We start from the raw sequence: 15,762 nt of genomic DNA, 5'->3' as shown, positions 1-15,762 counted from the left end.
CATTTATGCTAGTCTTTATTTTTCTTTTTAAGTTGAAAAAAATCTAGATCTGTACAGTAAGTAGATAACAAGTTCAAGTGTGTAACTGTGTATATTAACTGGAAGTCTACGTTGTTGTCTCCCGAGACTTTGGTTCACTGTCTCATTCTCACACTCTCATTGGCCTTCTCTATATAAAGCTCACAGGTCGAGAGAGACAAGGAGACACTACAAACGATCAGACAGTTTGAGTAGAAAGAGATCTGTCGGAAAATGGAGAATATCGACCAAGAATTCAACAATTACTGGGAACACAACTCCTTCCTCCAAAACGAAGACTTCGAATACGACAGGTTATTTCCTTTTCTCTTTCTCTTACACACTTTCCCGGAAACACTGGAGATTTTGATATTTTGTTCTATCTTAAAGCTGGCCTTTGGAGGAGGCTATATCTGGGTCGTATGATTCGAGCTCGCCTGATGGGGCGGCTTCGTCGCCGGCTTCTAAGAATATTGTATCGGAGAGAAACAGAAGACAGAAACTTAACCAGAGACTCTTCGCTCTTCGATCAGTTGTTCCTAATATCACTAAGGTTCCCTTTTTTTTAATATAGTTTTCATCTGTTTTCTTTTAGTTCCAGGATTCAAGCTTATTACCAATTCTGTTTTTTTTTTTCTTGTCTCATAGATGGATAAAGCATCAATAATCAAAGATGCTATTAGTTACATACAAGGGTTACAATATGAAGAATCGAAGCTCGAAGCTGAGATCAGAGAACTTGAATCTACACCGAAGAGTTGCTTGAGTTTCAGTAAAGATTTTGATCCTGATTTACTGGTTCCTGTCACGTCCAAGAAAATGAAACAGCTTGATTCTGGTTCTTCCCGTTCTCTCATCGAAGTTATCGAAGTAAGTGTTTTTTCGATTACTAGTGAATCAGACATATTTAAGTAAAAAATTCCAAAAAATAAAAAAAATTGTGGTGGTTTTGGGTGATTGAAGTTGAAGGTAACATCCATGGGAGAGAGGATAATGGTGGTGAATGTAACATGTAATAAGAGGACAGACACAATGGTGAAACTGTGTGAAGTCTTTGAGTCATTGAATCTCAAAATCCTTACTTCCAATCTCAACTATTTCTCTGGCATGATCTTCAACACTCTTTTTATTGAGGTCAGCATCTCTCTCTCTCTCCAATTTGCAATTAGTTAATTGCTATTAAGTGATTAAAATTAGTCAAGAAGTGGATAGTAAACTTTTCAAGAAAAAGTAAAAGAAGCATTAAAATATAAAATATTATGTATTACTTTAGTTTTTTTTTTTGTTCAAATATGTATTACTTTAGTTAATCTCCATCATCCAATACTTATTATGTAAACCGCACGATACTAGTAGCTTCTCTGGTTTCTCAAAATATTTAAAGTTTTTTTTGTCAACTATTTAAAGTTTTCTTAATATTAACCAAAGTAGAAACAATTTTTTGTATGGTTTTGCAAGTCTTTTAGCTTTTAATATATTTCCTAATTTGTGTAAACCGTGAGTCGAGTTTTATACTAGATTTTGCAATCTCATCCGATTGTTTTTTGAAAGATTTTCTATAGTATAAGTCTCTAGTCGTGCCAAATTATTTTAACACTAAAATGTCTAAATTAGCCACGCTGGCAATGAGCCATTGTGTGATTACTTTATTTGTTTACCTGGCAAAATAAATAAATAAAATGCAAGATATTTGATTTGATACTGATTTAAACATGGACCTTTCTTAGTTGATTTAAAGCAAGATCTTATTAGAGTAAATTAATAATTAAATTAGAAGAAAATATACGCTTAGTCTAATTATTTGGGTTTGGTCGTCTGGTGTATATAGTCAATACATTTTTTTGTTGGCCTGGCAATTCTGTAATTTTGGTCAATTTTACTTGGTACCTTTGACAAAACAAAAGAAGCAAATTGTATGAAACTGAAACTAAATATTTCTAATCCATTGTTAAAAGCGTCAAATTTTTTAAAAATCTTCAAAAAATATGTTTTTTTGTTTATCAGTTTACAAACTACTAAAGAGTTTGTTCTTTTGTAGAAAATGTTTATGCTTCTTTTATGTATGGGTAAATTAGTTCCGGTTTGTAATGCTATAACGTAAATGGGTTCCGTATCGGAAGCTTCCAGTCTGGACCAAACATTGATTGAGGTTCTTTTAAAATCACTTTTGGTCCCACATTTATTGGCGTTTGGTCCATTTGGCTGGTTAAGAAAATAAAATAATATTTCTGTGGTAAGCAGAATCTGATTGCTTCGTAATGAATATTGCTCAACAGCTCGAATTAAATAACGATAGGATATCATGATAAAATATTAGCTATGCCAAATACATTATATATTGTCTAGAGTTATCAAATGCCTCAGTAGAGAAAAAAAGTTCAAATCAAGAAATTATTGAATCTTAGGAGGTAAGATTATGATCGCAATTGCCAAATATAATAATGGGATCTGTCTCTTCTTTGGCTCATGTCTTCATTGGGTTTTCGATTTTGTAATGTCCTGTTAAAGCATTGATGATATAATTAATCTTTTTAAATAAATTGCAACAGGCGGATGAAGAAGAACAAGAGGTGGTGAGGCTAAAAATAGAAACAGGAATAGGAGCATATAATGAAACTCAAAGCCCCACTTGGAGCATCGACTCTCTTTACTAATCACTTTTTTGGTTTTTGATTTGTGTTTTTTTTCTTTACAAATTAATAATATGTCTCAGTTTTCGTTTTGTTTGTCCATCATGAAGACTTATTTTGCCGTTTATATAATGTTTCTAATTATCGTACTCCTTGATTTGGGGGGTGGTGGTGAATGGTATAGTTTGTCTTTGTATAAATTGAAAGAAAGGAGATTTGCGTCTTATTTATTCACAAATAGATAATGAATTTTTGATTTGACCAAAAAATAGATGATGATGCAGTTTTGATAGTGTAAGGTAAATGAAGAGTAGGACCAATGAATCAATAATTGATTTACACTTTTGTCAACAAAAGAAAATAATAGCATGCCATTGTTGATAAAAGTCAAGATAGTAGTAACCCTTTTAATGCTAAACATTTAGTTGCTATGTTTTAATGGACAAGTGTTGGTGGATTCCATTTTTCAAAAAGCCCTTTGAAATCGAAAGAAAGCACTTCGATATGATTAACAACAAAAGGAAACAATAAAGAAAAACTTAAAAGAGTTGCACAAAATTTTTACCTAGCACAAACGGCAAGAGGTTTACCAGTATTGGAGCAGTTCTCCGGCAACATGGTGATAGCTAACTTTTTTGTTCTTGGCAGGAGGAGGAACTGCATCTGCCTCTGCGGTTACTCAAGTATTATCAGAGACATTAGCCTCACACAAGACTCACACTCACCAGAGAAATTAGACTTACTAGTTGAGTTGGTTACTTGGCTTGATGTCTGTGTGTTTTTTAGACAGAAGATTAGGATCATGTCCATTAACATACTTGTACTTGATCCTCATGGATTTTTAGCTTCTCTTTCGTATCCAGCTCGGTCTTTACATTTCTAACATCAGCAGCTACTACGTCAGGCTCTCGGTCTTTTTACTTACGCCTCAGAGTGTACAGGTCCTCGCACAGTTTTTCTCTCTCTTTGCAACCTGTCCTCTAACCAGGTTGGTTCTCTCTGCCAGACCCATTCCACATGAAGAATAAGGCAAAAGTGGTTGTTTTGCGTTGCTTTAGCTCTCTTTTCAACACTCATATGAGATAAGATTGGTTTTAAGGGAGATATGGTTTATAATGAAGCTAAAGATCTAAAGCTTCTGAAATCAAGATGCAAACAGCTATTATCTTAATTACAAAGTTGTGTTCGCCTCTTCGCGAAGGTTTGAACTTTGAATCCATGTTTCAGAAAGTTGAACCGTTGAATCCGAAGAAAGGTCGCTGGAACATAAAAAAAATCATGGATTCAAGTCATATGATATCATTTTAACGTTCAAAACACATTGTGCTCGTATATGGAAGTAAGTAACATGGTTCTTGTGCACAGCTTTTTAACTTTAAGCAACTTACCGGAGAATCGTAGAATTTGATATAAAATCGGGAGCTATCTATAGAGATCTTAATATGGAGAATCTAGGCCTGGGCATTTCATATTCACATATCATCTCGCTAAGCTTTCCGTTGACGCCTGGTCCTAATCAGTTCTCCATATGCATGCAGCAGATTTACCAGCAAATGCAATGGTCCCTCCGCTTTAAAGCAGTATCATCACATACTAAAAGCAACAAATAAGGAGACGACCATGCATTGTATAAGTGATGAACATGCAAAAGATTGATTTAACGTAGCTCACAAGTTAAGACCACATAACAAGAATCCTTCACTGATATGTCAACTTGAACTTATCACAATATAACACATTAGAGCATGAGCATCAGTGAACCCCCCTTTGGGGTTCACCTTCTTAATTTTTTATTATTAAAGTTTTTCTTTTTTTCATTTTGATTTTTTTTTTAAAAAAAAAAAAAAAAAAAATTGACCAATCGCGGGCCGCCACGTATCGTGGGGCCCGCGCTACAGTGATGAACTTTAGGAGAGAGGGTATCATGCAGAAGAGGTGAGAAGGGGTGAGTTCATCACTTTTGTTTTTTTTAATATTTTTTTTTTCTCGTAAAACGTGTGAACCTCCCTCTTGAACCTCTAATGCTCTTGCTTTTAATACCAAATCAGATTTTCTAGCAATCTTTCATCAAGTGGTTACAGTTTCGATAAAGATAGCTCAGAGTGAGAGTTTATTTACGGATTCAGGTTTGCCCATGATCTTAGCGACGGCCTTAGTAACGTCCTTGAGGATGTCGGAGCATGTGGCGGTATCGACTGGTATGTTTGTGAAGAGATTCAGAGTGGGCATCTTCTTTATTCTTCAGAAAAATCAAAGCTATGATCTCGATCCCAAAGCAGTGGCTTTCAGGTTGGTGAAGTTGAGACAACGGTAGATAAGGACATCATTATTGGGAGTCCTCGCTCTTCGGCCCACTTAATTTCTTACCTAAATATGAAGGTCCTTGCTCTTGGGCCACTTGATTGGTACATATTAAATATAATTTCATTTAAATAAATAAGCAACACAAAACGTTAAGAGTATCTTAGTGCTATTTATTTAAATAGAATTATATTTAATATGTACCAATCAGAAAATAAGTTTTAATGGGCTTGTTAAAAGTTCGGCCCACTTAATTTCTTACCTAAATATGAAAAAGTTAGAATAGAATTATTACTAAACAATATTTTTTTTTTGTCAAAGTGCAGATCAACTTTGAACTCTTTCTTCTCTTTTACATTTCTGGCTGGGGACCAATAGAATTTTCTTTCACTTTTTTTTTAGTTTATTTAATCAGCATGGAGAAATATGCAATCTCATAATTCACATTTGTCTTTCCATGCTTATGATAAGCTTTTTAGGATCCAAGATAAAGAGTGACGGACAAGTGAATAACATCATTGGGATAATTGTTTTGCATTGAATAAGTGAACATGAAACAAATAAATTTACAACATCTTATTACTCCTCAAACATTTATCTAGTTTTCAGTTTAAAAAAAAACACTTATCTAGTTAGTTAATCGTATTCTTTGTTTGTTTTCTTTCTTTGGATCCTAAATCCTAATAGGTTACAAAGTTTTATCATAGGTATGGAAGCTGACGATGAAAGAGTTATGCCATTGTGTTGTTTACCCATGCTGGTTCAAAACAATACGATTCGAAATTTAGGCCATGCATAATTGCAACGGTCCCCTCCAATATGTAAGAGAAGAAAATACTTCTCTTGTTAACCCCCTTGTTTCAAAAAAAGAAAAGGAAAATACTACACTTGTTGTTGGACATTTACACATCTCACTTGGATCTTTCTGCATGGATCTTTCTTAATTTAAATTTACACATCTCACTTGGATCTTTCTTAGTTTGTGTTTTTGTTTTACTATTTTTAGTTTCTCGCTTTAATTACTATATCAAATCCATATATTATATTCACTCTGTTTCATAAAAAAATATCATTTTAGTTTTTTTTTTTTAATTTTGTTTGAAAAGAACGCCATTCTCCATTTCTAGTATAAGTTTTTACATTAAATTATTTTCTTACATTTTTAAATGACTAATAGATGTTTTGTTAAATCATTTTTATTTAAATAATTGTATAATAAATAAAGGTAGATTACTTATTATAAAACGGAGGGAATATAGTTTAGCAAACTTCTAGCATATCTATGTACATATATGATATATGATTAACTTCCAACGTTAAAAGACTGTACACTTCAGTTCCAATTCATGTTTAGAGATCAGCCGCTCTACGTCTAACATTCTCGATCTCAAAACCAGAATATAACGAGAATAATGAATACACTTGGGGGATTTGAAGATAGTATGTCTCATGAGATATTTTTAGTAGTTTGTGATACTAAAATGAATTTATGGTTAAATTGGGGTTTAAGATATGTGGTACTGGGATATATGCTTCATCAACAACTATTCAGTTTTCTGTATTTTGTCTATATTGATCTTGTGGTTTATGTTAACTTATAGTGTAAGGACAAATTTTCGAAGACCCATTAAATGTGGCCGAAATAACCACATGGTAAGATAATTGTAACAAAGTAAATACAAAATAGTTTTGAATTTCTAAGACAATACTATAACATTTTAGGGCTTCAACATATTACATATCCGCATCTTTTCTGATACTTGATCAATCACAAATATGTGAATTTTCTCTTTGATTTCAATTTTTTAGTGAGAGTGTGAAACAGATAAAAGTAAGAAAAAATAAGCATTTAGATTTTTTCATAGTCATCTTGTTAACCATAATCCTTTTGAAGTCCTCATAAAAAAGAAAAAGAAAAAGGTCCTCATAATGACAAATCACACGCAGTACGTCTCATCTTACCTTTTTAGCAAGAGTCCTATTTACTTAAAGAGTAGACTTCCTAAAAAATTACTCCCTCCTGTTTTACATATGCAATGTAACAATGTAAGTAGTTTAGACTAAAAACACTAATATTAAAAAAGTTGTTACTTAAGAAAAAATAATCTTTAATTAATTAGTTCAATCAATTATAAAAAAAGTTGATATCATTTGATTAGTTACACTATATCCAATAAATATAAAAGTTATCTAGATATTTGAAAATTACTTACATTTTGAAACAAAATTTTTTTCCTTAAACTAGTTACAATAAAAACCGGAAGGAGTAACAAAATACAGTACAGTTTTTCTTTCTACGAAATTAAAGTTTTCAAAATAAAGATAAAAATGAAGAAACGTTTTCTCCAATGATTTACTTAATTTTTTCTTTGCACAAAAATATTACAAAAATATTCAATTTTAGTTTTAGTACTAGTTATTAATACATAACACATTTATTTTCAGGTTTATTAATTTAATCCAATTATTTTGCTTTAACAATAAATCATCATAATTACTATTTAATATAATCTAAACGTTATCATTTAATAAAATTACTATACATAACATAAAAAAAAATTAGATTTATAAAGAAACACTAAACATATACTCCCTCCGTTTTTTATTATAAGTCGTTTTGAAGCTATGCACATAGATTAAGAAAATCATTAATTTCTTATATTTTCGAAACAAAAACATCATTAATTATTTACCTAACCACAATTTAACCAATAGAAAATTAGAAGATATATTATCATTGGTCAGACAACATTAATTACTAATAAATGTTACATAAAAAATATAAAAAACGGAAGGAGTAGTATATTTCCTACAGATGATCAACAAATGAGATTCTTCATTTTATGTTCTTCTAAATCAAAGAGAAGTTCTTTGAAATGAATATATTCACATTCTTCGATATCAACAGCTAATTAGATAAAAAAAATAATAATATATAACTTTGAAATTAAGTGGATAATATTAATACATATAATTTGTTACAAAAAAATGAGAACACGTTATAATTAAAGAGCTACTCAAATTTTTTAAATATCATCTTCAAAATGAAGAAATAAATAGTATTTTCAAAAATTTAAGGCACAAATGTTCATTGATTTAAAATTCCAAGACATAGAAAAATATTGTTGAACCAAAATTTTCTACAGAATGAAGCAAAAATGAAAAGTAAAACACCCTTGGAGATTATTATTATTATTATTTTTACAACAAGACAATATACTTCAATTATACGTGCTGTTAAAATTAAATAGCTAATATGTTTTTCTCCACAAAACTTGTGTGAGAAATGGTACATAATTAGTAATATACCCAGGATGGGTCACATGTTGTCAGAAGAGAAGAATGTAATATAATAACAAAAATAACTTTGGAACAGAGTCATAACAAGGTTTATCCTGTTTTATTTTCCTTGAGGTTCAAATTCTCTCTAGTACACTTCTTTAGATAAGAAAAGTTCATTTGATCAAAAAAAAAAGATAAGAAAAGTTCATCATATTATTTTCAATTTTCTTGAAGATTTTTTTGTCAATTGAATTCTGTGAAATCATTTCTAGTTTGGCTTGTAAGTTCTATTCCTGGTCAAGATATCGATTTGAAGTTTTGTTCTAATTAACAAGTATGCATGATTGGATATGAACCAATGGTGAGCATTAATCTAAAGATTCACGATGAGAATTAATACAAAGGAAATGACATGACAAAATCTGAGCAAATCTGAGAAAAATATGCTGACAAGTGACAAATTTGTATATAACTGACGAGTAACGAATCTGTGTAGACTTATGTCGTAAAATTTTCATATTTGAGAACACGATTATTTTTTCTTTGTAACTATAGAATAAGATATTTTACGGGAATATTTTATCTTCGTCAATATAATATATTTGAAAATTTTATCTAGATATCTATAACGCCCACTACGATATCAAGAAATGGGGCGAAACCTGTTGTAAGGAAAGTATATATTAGATAGCATATAATTAGTCTCTAACGGCTAAGTCATTACTTCTGTATATTAGTTTCCCATAATCATTCTTGTACTCTAACTATATATGTATATCCAAAGTGATCAATACAATTAAGCAATTCCATAAACCTAATATGGTAGCTCCTTTTCCTTTTTTTTTTTCTTTTTTTTTTCCTTCCGCCTCCCTCCATCCATCGTCTTCTTCCTCTGTTTCTTCCTCTGTTTCTTCTTATCTCTCTTAACTATGTCAAAATCAACTGCTGAAAGAACCTCTGTGTTCAACACACAAGACCCACAAAGTACCCTTCTCTCGGTTAACATGTCAAGTGTAACCAAGCTAACACATCTCAACTATGTGATGTGGAGCCGCCAAGTTCGTGCGTTACTTGAAGGTCACGAGCTTCAACACTTCATTGAGGAGACTAACACGGCTCCACCTTCGACAATCATGGTGAATGGAGTGGTCTCTCCAAATCCAGCCCACGCGCCTTGGAGACGCCAAGATCGCCTTCTCTTCAGCTCCATGATCGGCTCGATCTCTCTGCCGGTCCAGTCTGTTGTCACCAGCGCTAACACGACTCAAGATGTTTGGAACACTCTTGCAACAACGTTTGGGAACGCCTCTCGTGGACACATACGGCAGCTCAAACTTCAGATCGAAAGATGTGTCAAGGGCACTAAGACAATCAGCGAGTACCTTCTCTCCATCAAGTCTAAAGCTGACGACCTTGCTCTTCTTGGGAAACCAATGGATCATGAGGATCTCATTGAGAGGGTTCTAGCAGGTCTCACCGAAGACTATAAGCCGGAGATTGACGCTATCCATGGTCGTGATACACCTATCTCTTACGCTGAACTACATGAGAGGTTGCTTAACCGTGAAGCCACCATCATGGCCAGTGAGTCTACTCAGGTCACACCGGTTGTTGCACATGCTGCTGACACTCGCCCCAACCACAACAACAACAACAACAATAATCAACACTGGCGTCGCAACAACAGCAATCAAAACAGACAGCCTCAACACAACAACCAACAGCGCTTCTCTAAGCCATATCTAGGTCGTTGTCAAGCTTGTGGTACTCAAGGCCACAGCGCTAAGTACTGTCCAGAGTTTCGCATGGTCAGGGGATCATCATTCTCGAATCAACAGCAGCCACAGAACCGTAACCACAACTGGAACCAGCAACCAAGCGCTAATCCTACTATGATGCAGCCGTACCAGCAGTGGCCACCTATAGCTAATCCTGCGATGATGTCTGATTCTGCAACATGGCTACTCGACTCAGGAGCATCGCATCATATGACTTCTGATCTTGCCAATCTCTCTCTGCATAATCCTTACCAAGGTGAAGATGGTGTCCTTTTTGGAGATGGCTCTGGCCTAAACATCTCTCACTCTGGTTCACTCTCTCTTCCTTCCTACACTCGTCCATTTTTCTTAAATAAAGTATTATGTGTTCCTGCTCTAGAAAAGAATCTTATTTCAGTATTCCAATTATGTACTGCTAATGGGGTTGCTGTTACCTTTACACCTACTTATTTTCAGGTCAGGGATTTGGAAACAGGGACGCTTCGTCTCGAAGGGAAACCTAGAGATGGAACGTACCAGTGGCCGCACTCCTCTGCTTCGAAACCTCTGCTTGCATTTGCATCGGCCGTGAAGACAACCTTGTCGGATTGGCATTCCCGTTTGGGACATCCAGCTTTTTCTATTCTTCAAAAAGTAGTTTCGCAATTTCAATTACCTACTGTTTCAAATACTTTAATGGCTCAGCCATGCCATGCTTGCTCGATTAATAAAATGCATAAGTTACCTTTTCAAAACTCTACTCTTCGATCTTCTCATCCCCTAGATGTTGTGTTTTCAGACGTCTGGACGTCTCCGATTATTTCAATAGATGGCTTCAAGTATTATGTTATCTTTGTAGATCACTACACAAGGTACACTTGGCTATATCCTTTGAAATTAAAATCGCAAGTCTTTGATGTTTTTGCCAGGTTCAAGGCCTTGGTTGAAAATCGATTTCAAACCAAGCTTAAAACCTTATACACAGACAATGGGGGTGAATATATAGGGCTTAGAAATTATTTAGCTACACATGGCATTTCTCATATGACGAGTCCACCGCATACGCCAGAACATAATGGCATTGCAGAACGTCGACATAGACATATTGTCGAAACGGGACTTTCTCTCATGTCTCATGCATCCATGCCTCGGTCATATTGGACCTATGCGTTTGCAACTGCTGTTTATTTAATAAACAGGATGCCATCATCGGTTTTAGATTTCAAAACTCCTTTTCAAAATCTTCATGGACATAGTCCAAATTTTCAAAAACTTAAGATTTTTGGGTGCTTATGTTTTCCTTGGATTAGACCTTATACATCACATAAATTAGATGCCAAATCCACACCATGTGTGTTCCTAGGTTACTCCATTACTCAGAGTGCATATTTTTGCTTAGACAGATCAACATCTCGCATTTATACATCTAGACATGTAGTGTTTCATGAACATGTTTTTCCATTCTCTTTACCGTCGCCTATTGAGTCTTCTCACACTGATGGATCTAACGATAGAACTTATCCTCCTGTCAAGCTTGTACCTCTTATTCCTACTTCTACAGGACATGTTAACTCACCATCAGACCAAAGCTCAACAAATGCGGAGTCATCTTCATCAGTACCTGTCACGGAGAACACTGCACCTGCGCCTACCAGTGTCCTTCCCACTCCTACGGGGACAGAGACAACGTCTCCATCAGCTCCGCCTCAGCCTCCTCAGCTGCCAGCTCCGGCACAGCCACAACCAGCACCGGTCCCTGCCGTTAGACAGAGCACTCGTCAACGGAAACCTGTTCAAAAATTAAACCTTCATACCAAAGTTGTTCAAACAACAGAAACTCCACCCAGAACAGTTGCTGAAGCTCTCAAGAGTCCTCACTGGCGCAAAGCAATGGCTGATGAATATGACGCTCAAATTGGTAATCACACTTGGGATCTTGAAAACTTGACTGATGATAAACGTTTTAATGTTGTAGGTTGCAAGTGGATATTCACGATCAAACGAAATCCAGACGGCACAATTGCAAGATATAAAGCTCGACTTGTTGCGAAAGGATTCACACAAAAACCTGGCGTCGACTACCATGATACATTTAGCCCCGTGGTTAAACCAGCAACCATCAGAATCGTTTTGAGCACTGCGGTTTCTTCAAACTGGCCGATTCGTCAACTCGATGTCAACAATGCCTTTCTTCAAGGAACCTTGAAAGATGAAGTTTATATGGCACAGCCACCAGGGTTCATCAACAAAGACAATCCTAATGCAGTATGCCGGTTACGCAAAGCTATCTATGGCCTTAAACAAGCTCCACGAGCTTGGTATAATGAGCTCAAACAGTTTCTGCTTCAAGCCGGTTTCAAAAATTCTTTGGCCGATGCTTCCCTATTCATCTATCGACAACAGGGAGTTTCTCTTTACATGCTTGTTTATGTTGATGACTTAATTGTTACAGGAAATAGTCCTTCTCATTTGAATAGGTTTATAGAGTCACTCTCGCAACGTTTTTCTTTAAAAGACTTAGAAGATTTATCATTCTTTCTTGGCATTGAAGTTCAAAGAACTCATAAGGGCATGCACTTAACCCAAACTCGTTATATTGCAGATTTGCTGCATCGGACACGGATGGAGAACTGCAACCCGATCGCTACGCCTATGTGCTCCTCGACGCAACTCACTCTGCTCTCTGGTACTACACTTGATGATCCCACAGAGTATCGCGCCGTTGTGGGGAGCCTTCAATATCTCTCTCTCACCCGTCCTGATATATCCTTCCCCGTGAACAAGATGTCACAGTACATGCATAAGCCCACAACAGAGCATTGGAATGCAGTCAAACGAATCCTTCGCTATTTGGCCGGCACAATGACGAGAGGACTGACACTTCACGCTCAAAACACCCCAAGCCTTCATGCTTTCACGGACGCGGACTGGGCCGGCAACAAAGACGACTACACATCGACAGGTGCATACATCGTCTATCTTGGTCGCAATCCGATAGCATGGTGCTCAAAGAAACAAACTGGAGTTTCCCGTTCATCCACAGAAGCGGAATATCGATCTCTAGCATCTACAACGGCTGAAGTCTGCTGGGTTACATCTCTGATGCAAGAACTTGGTATCAAATCTCCCACAACACCAGTTATATATTGTGATAATATTGGGGCAATGTACTTGGCAGCAAATCCGGTCTTCCATTCCAGGATGAAACATTTGGCCCTAGACTATCACTTTGTCAGACAATACATTCAAGCAGGACAGCTACGAGTATCTCACGTCTCAACTCATGACCAACTAGCTGATGTCCTCACTAAACCCCTACCTCGCCCTCTGTTCGACTCAATGCTGCTCAAGATCGGACTCTCTAACGGCCGTCCGTCTTGTGGGGGTGTGTAAGGAAAGTATATATTAGATAGCATATAATTAGTCTCTAACGGCTAAGTCATTACTTCTGTATATTAGTTTCCCATAATCATTCTTGTACTCTAACTATATATGTATATCCAAAGTGATCAATACAATTAAGCAATTCCATAAACCTAATACCTGTAAATAAAAATATCAAGTTACCAATTATAAAATATTGAATTTGTAGCTTTTCCCCTAAAACATTTACTGACTCATGGCCATTGATGAATTCTAAGAAAAAAATATGCAAAGAAAAGAGGAATATCCAACTACACGCTAGTGAATATATAGATTTACTAGAATACTACCGACTTATTCAAACATACAATTCTAACTCATAGCTCTTTAATTAAGTACACGTTAGTTCATATCTAAATTCAAACATTTTATCTCGTAAGTTTTTTTTGAATGTATAGTTCTAGATTATCAATTCCATATTACAAAAATCTTTTTCTTTTTCATAATTTATGTTTGCATGGTGGAGTGGAAGATAACGATAAATTATTTACTTTATGAATTTTTATGATTGTTCAACCATCCTCAGTTCTCACCAGACCTTTTTTTTTTTTTGATCGAATCTCACCAGACCTTTTGGCATTTTTGTATATGTAATGTTTGCGAACTTTTTTCCCTTTTTCTGATGCTGAATAAATAAAATTTCGACTCTATGTGTAAGAATTATCCATACATTTTACTAAAAAAGAATTATCCATACATGCTAAAAAAATAATTAAAATGATTATCGATTTCGGAGTATGAGTTAAATTTAAGGAACTGACAAACTAAATGTAAATTTTATAGATAACCGTTGAGAAAAAAAACAAAAGGAGTTGGATGTTTTGAACCATCTTTCAAAAAGAAAGAGAAATTGGACGTTTTGTAAAAGTTTAGTCATAAACTCATAATTAATGTTTAAATACACTGTTGTTTTGATAATATACGGATAACTCGTGGATATCATAGCTGTCTCTACATATACAGTGGATATGTATATCAGTGGATATGTATATCCTAACATGATAAAGAAATATATATTATATATAAAAGGTAGAAAATCTAATATCTAATCAGAAGTCATTGATCGTAATGAGGTAAACGTAGGTTTAGATTTTGCCACAAATTACTTCAAATGATACCAAAAAGGTTCCAATCATTTTCCCTCTCACATACACAATCCACTAGCCCACCACTTCCTCTCTCCACACTTTTTAGAAGAAAAATATTAATATAAACGTAATTATTATTTCTAAACACTATAATTAAACATTTTATGAGAAAACTGTAAAAGCTTTCTTCTAGTCATACCAATTAGCCATAGCTATTTACAACACACGCCAAATATTATCTTAAGTTAAGGCCATATTTTGCTGTTGTTTATTTTATAGAAACCAAATGTAAATTTGAAGTAATCCCGTGAGCAATATGTTATACAAGCAATCACGATTCACCTAAGTACTTGGAATAAAATAGAATTATCATGCATACATGTCAGAAAAAATTATCATGCATATTTATCGAAACATCATCTGATACAAACTATGGATAAGAATTACCGATATAAGTTTTCTCGACTAAAATTTGTCAAAATATAAAAAAAGTTTTCTCGACTAATAAATTATCGATGTAAGAAAAAAAAATTATCGACGAAGTAATCCGGGTACTCAATGAAAAATTAGTAAATTAGAAAACCTTAAACCAAAGATGGTCACAAATTTGTAAAGTCGGTTCTTAGAAACACGTGAAAACTTCTCCGACCAGGCGACAACAATCAGTTAAACAACCACGTCATCATAAAATCTAGTAAAACCAATAATATTAGGCCACGTCGATGGATAAGGTGACCTTGTCTAATTTTTTTTTTGTCACAATGTCTAATTTTTTTAAAAAACTAGTTTCCTTGCACAATCATATGGTATTAGGAATTTTATTGTTTTTCTTTGTTTGGCATTTTTGTTTCTTAATTATTAGATTTTGGTGCAGAGAATGTATTCAATTAATCGATAGATTAAATGTTTATTGAGAAACAAATCACCAAGATTCTTGAGCCGATTATTACAGTTTTAAAAGATTTGAGGAAATGGTATTTTAGATAAGCTAAGGCGTTTGCAATTAAATTTTCCTTATAAAAGTTCCGTGTAAAACTGTAAAAGTATTTGACCAAAAAAAAACTGTAAAAGTATAGAGAAAAATTATCCTGGGAGAGTATTCATGGATAAGAAAATCGTAAATTTTTTGGAAATATTATATAAATAAATATACAAAAGTGAAAGAAAAAAAACCAGCAGTAGACCCCATGCAGTCCAGAACGGCCGATTGCGAGCTATCTTGTCCTTCTTCACCATATGCTCTCCCTTCACTCTCTCGTCTTC

The 15,762-nt window shown here is 34.5% G+C and overlaps 1 protein-coding gene and 1 long non-coding RNA gene across 2 annotated transcripts; one reads left to right on the top strand and one right to left on the bottom strand.

Moving 5' to 3' along the window:
* Nucleotides 1–15: 15 nt before the first annotated feature.
* On the top strand, nt 16–2,874 carry LOC103851731 (transcription factor bHLH35). Its single transcript, XM_009128607.3, has 5 exons — nt 16–332; nt 409–571; nt 667–888; nt 982–1,152; nt 2,568–2,874. Exons 1-5 carry the CDS (start codon nt 253–255, stop codon nt 2,670–2,672), a joined length of 741 nt encoding a protein of 246 aa, XP_009126855.1. The 5' UTR covers nt 16–252; the 3' UTR covers nt 2,673–2,874.
* LOC117131847 lies at nt 2,558–15,414 on the bottom strand. Its single transcript, XR_004455244.1, has 3 exons — nt 13,532–15,414; nt 7,740–8,893; nt 2,558–7,538 (listed from the first exon to the last, which is right to left on the bottom strand). It is a non-coding gene; the product is annotated as an uncharacterized LOC117131847 (long non-coding RNA).
* Between the last annotated feature and the right edge of the window lie 348 nt (nt 15,415–15,762).

The sequence above is a fragment of the Brassica rapa genome, chromosome A02, assembly GCF_000309985.2.
Source record: "Brassica rapa cultivar Chiifu-401-42 chromosome A02, CAAS_Brap_v3.01, whole genome shotgun sequence".
In the NCBI taxonomy this organism is placed as follows: domain Eukaryota; kingdom Viridiplantae; phylum Streptophyta; class Magnoliopsida; order Brassicales; family Brassicaceae; genus Brassica; species Brassica rapa.
Note: the sequence above shows the minus strand (reverse complement) of the source record. Positions and strands in the feature narration are given on the sequence as shown.

What these genes read in the sequence shown, in the direction of transcription:
- LOC103851731 (XM_009128607.3), top strand. Translation starts at nt 253, where the DNA reads ATGGAGAATATCGACCAAGAATTCAACAATTACTGGGAACACAACTCC. An exon ending in GAAGACTTCGAATACGACAG is followed by an intron (nt 333 to 408) that starts GTTATTTCCTTT and finishes TCTATCTTAAAG; the next exon opens with CTGGCCTTTGGAGGAGGCTA. An exon ending in CTCTCATCGAAGTTATCGAA is followed by an intron (nt 889 to 981) that starts GTAAGTGTTTTT and finishes GGGTGATTGAAG; the next exon opens with TTGAAGGTAACATCCATGGG.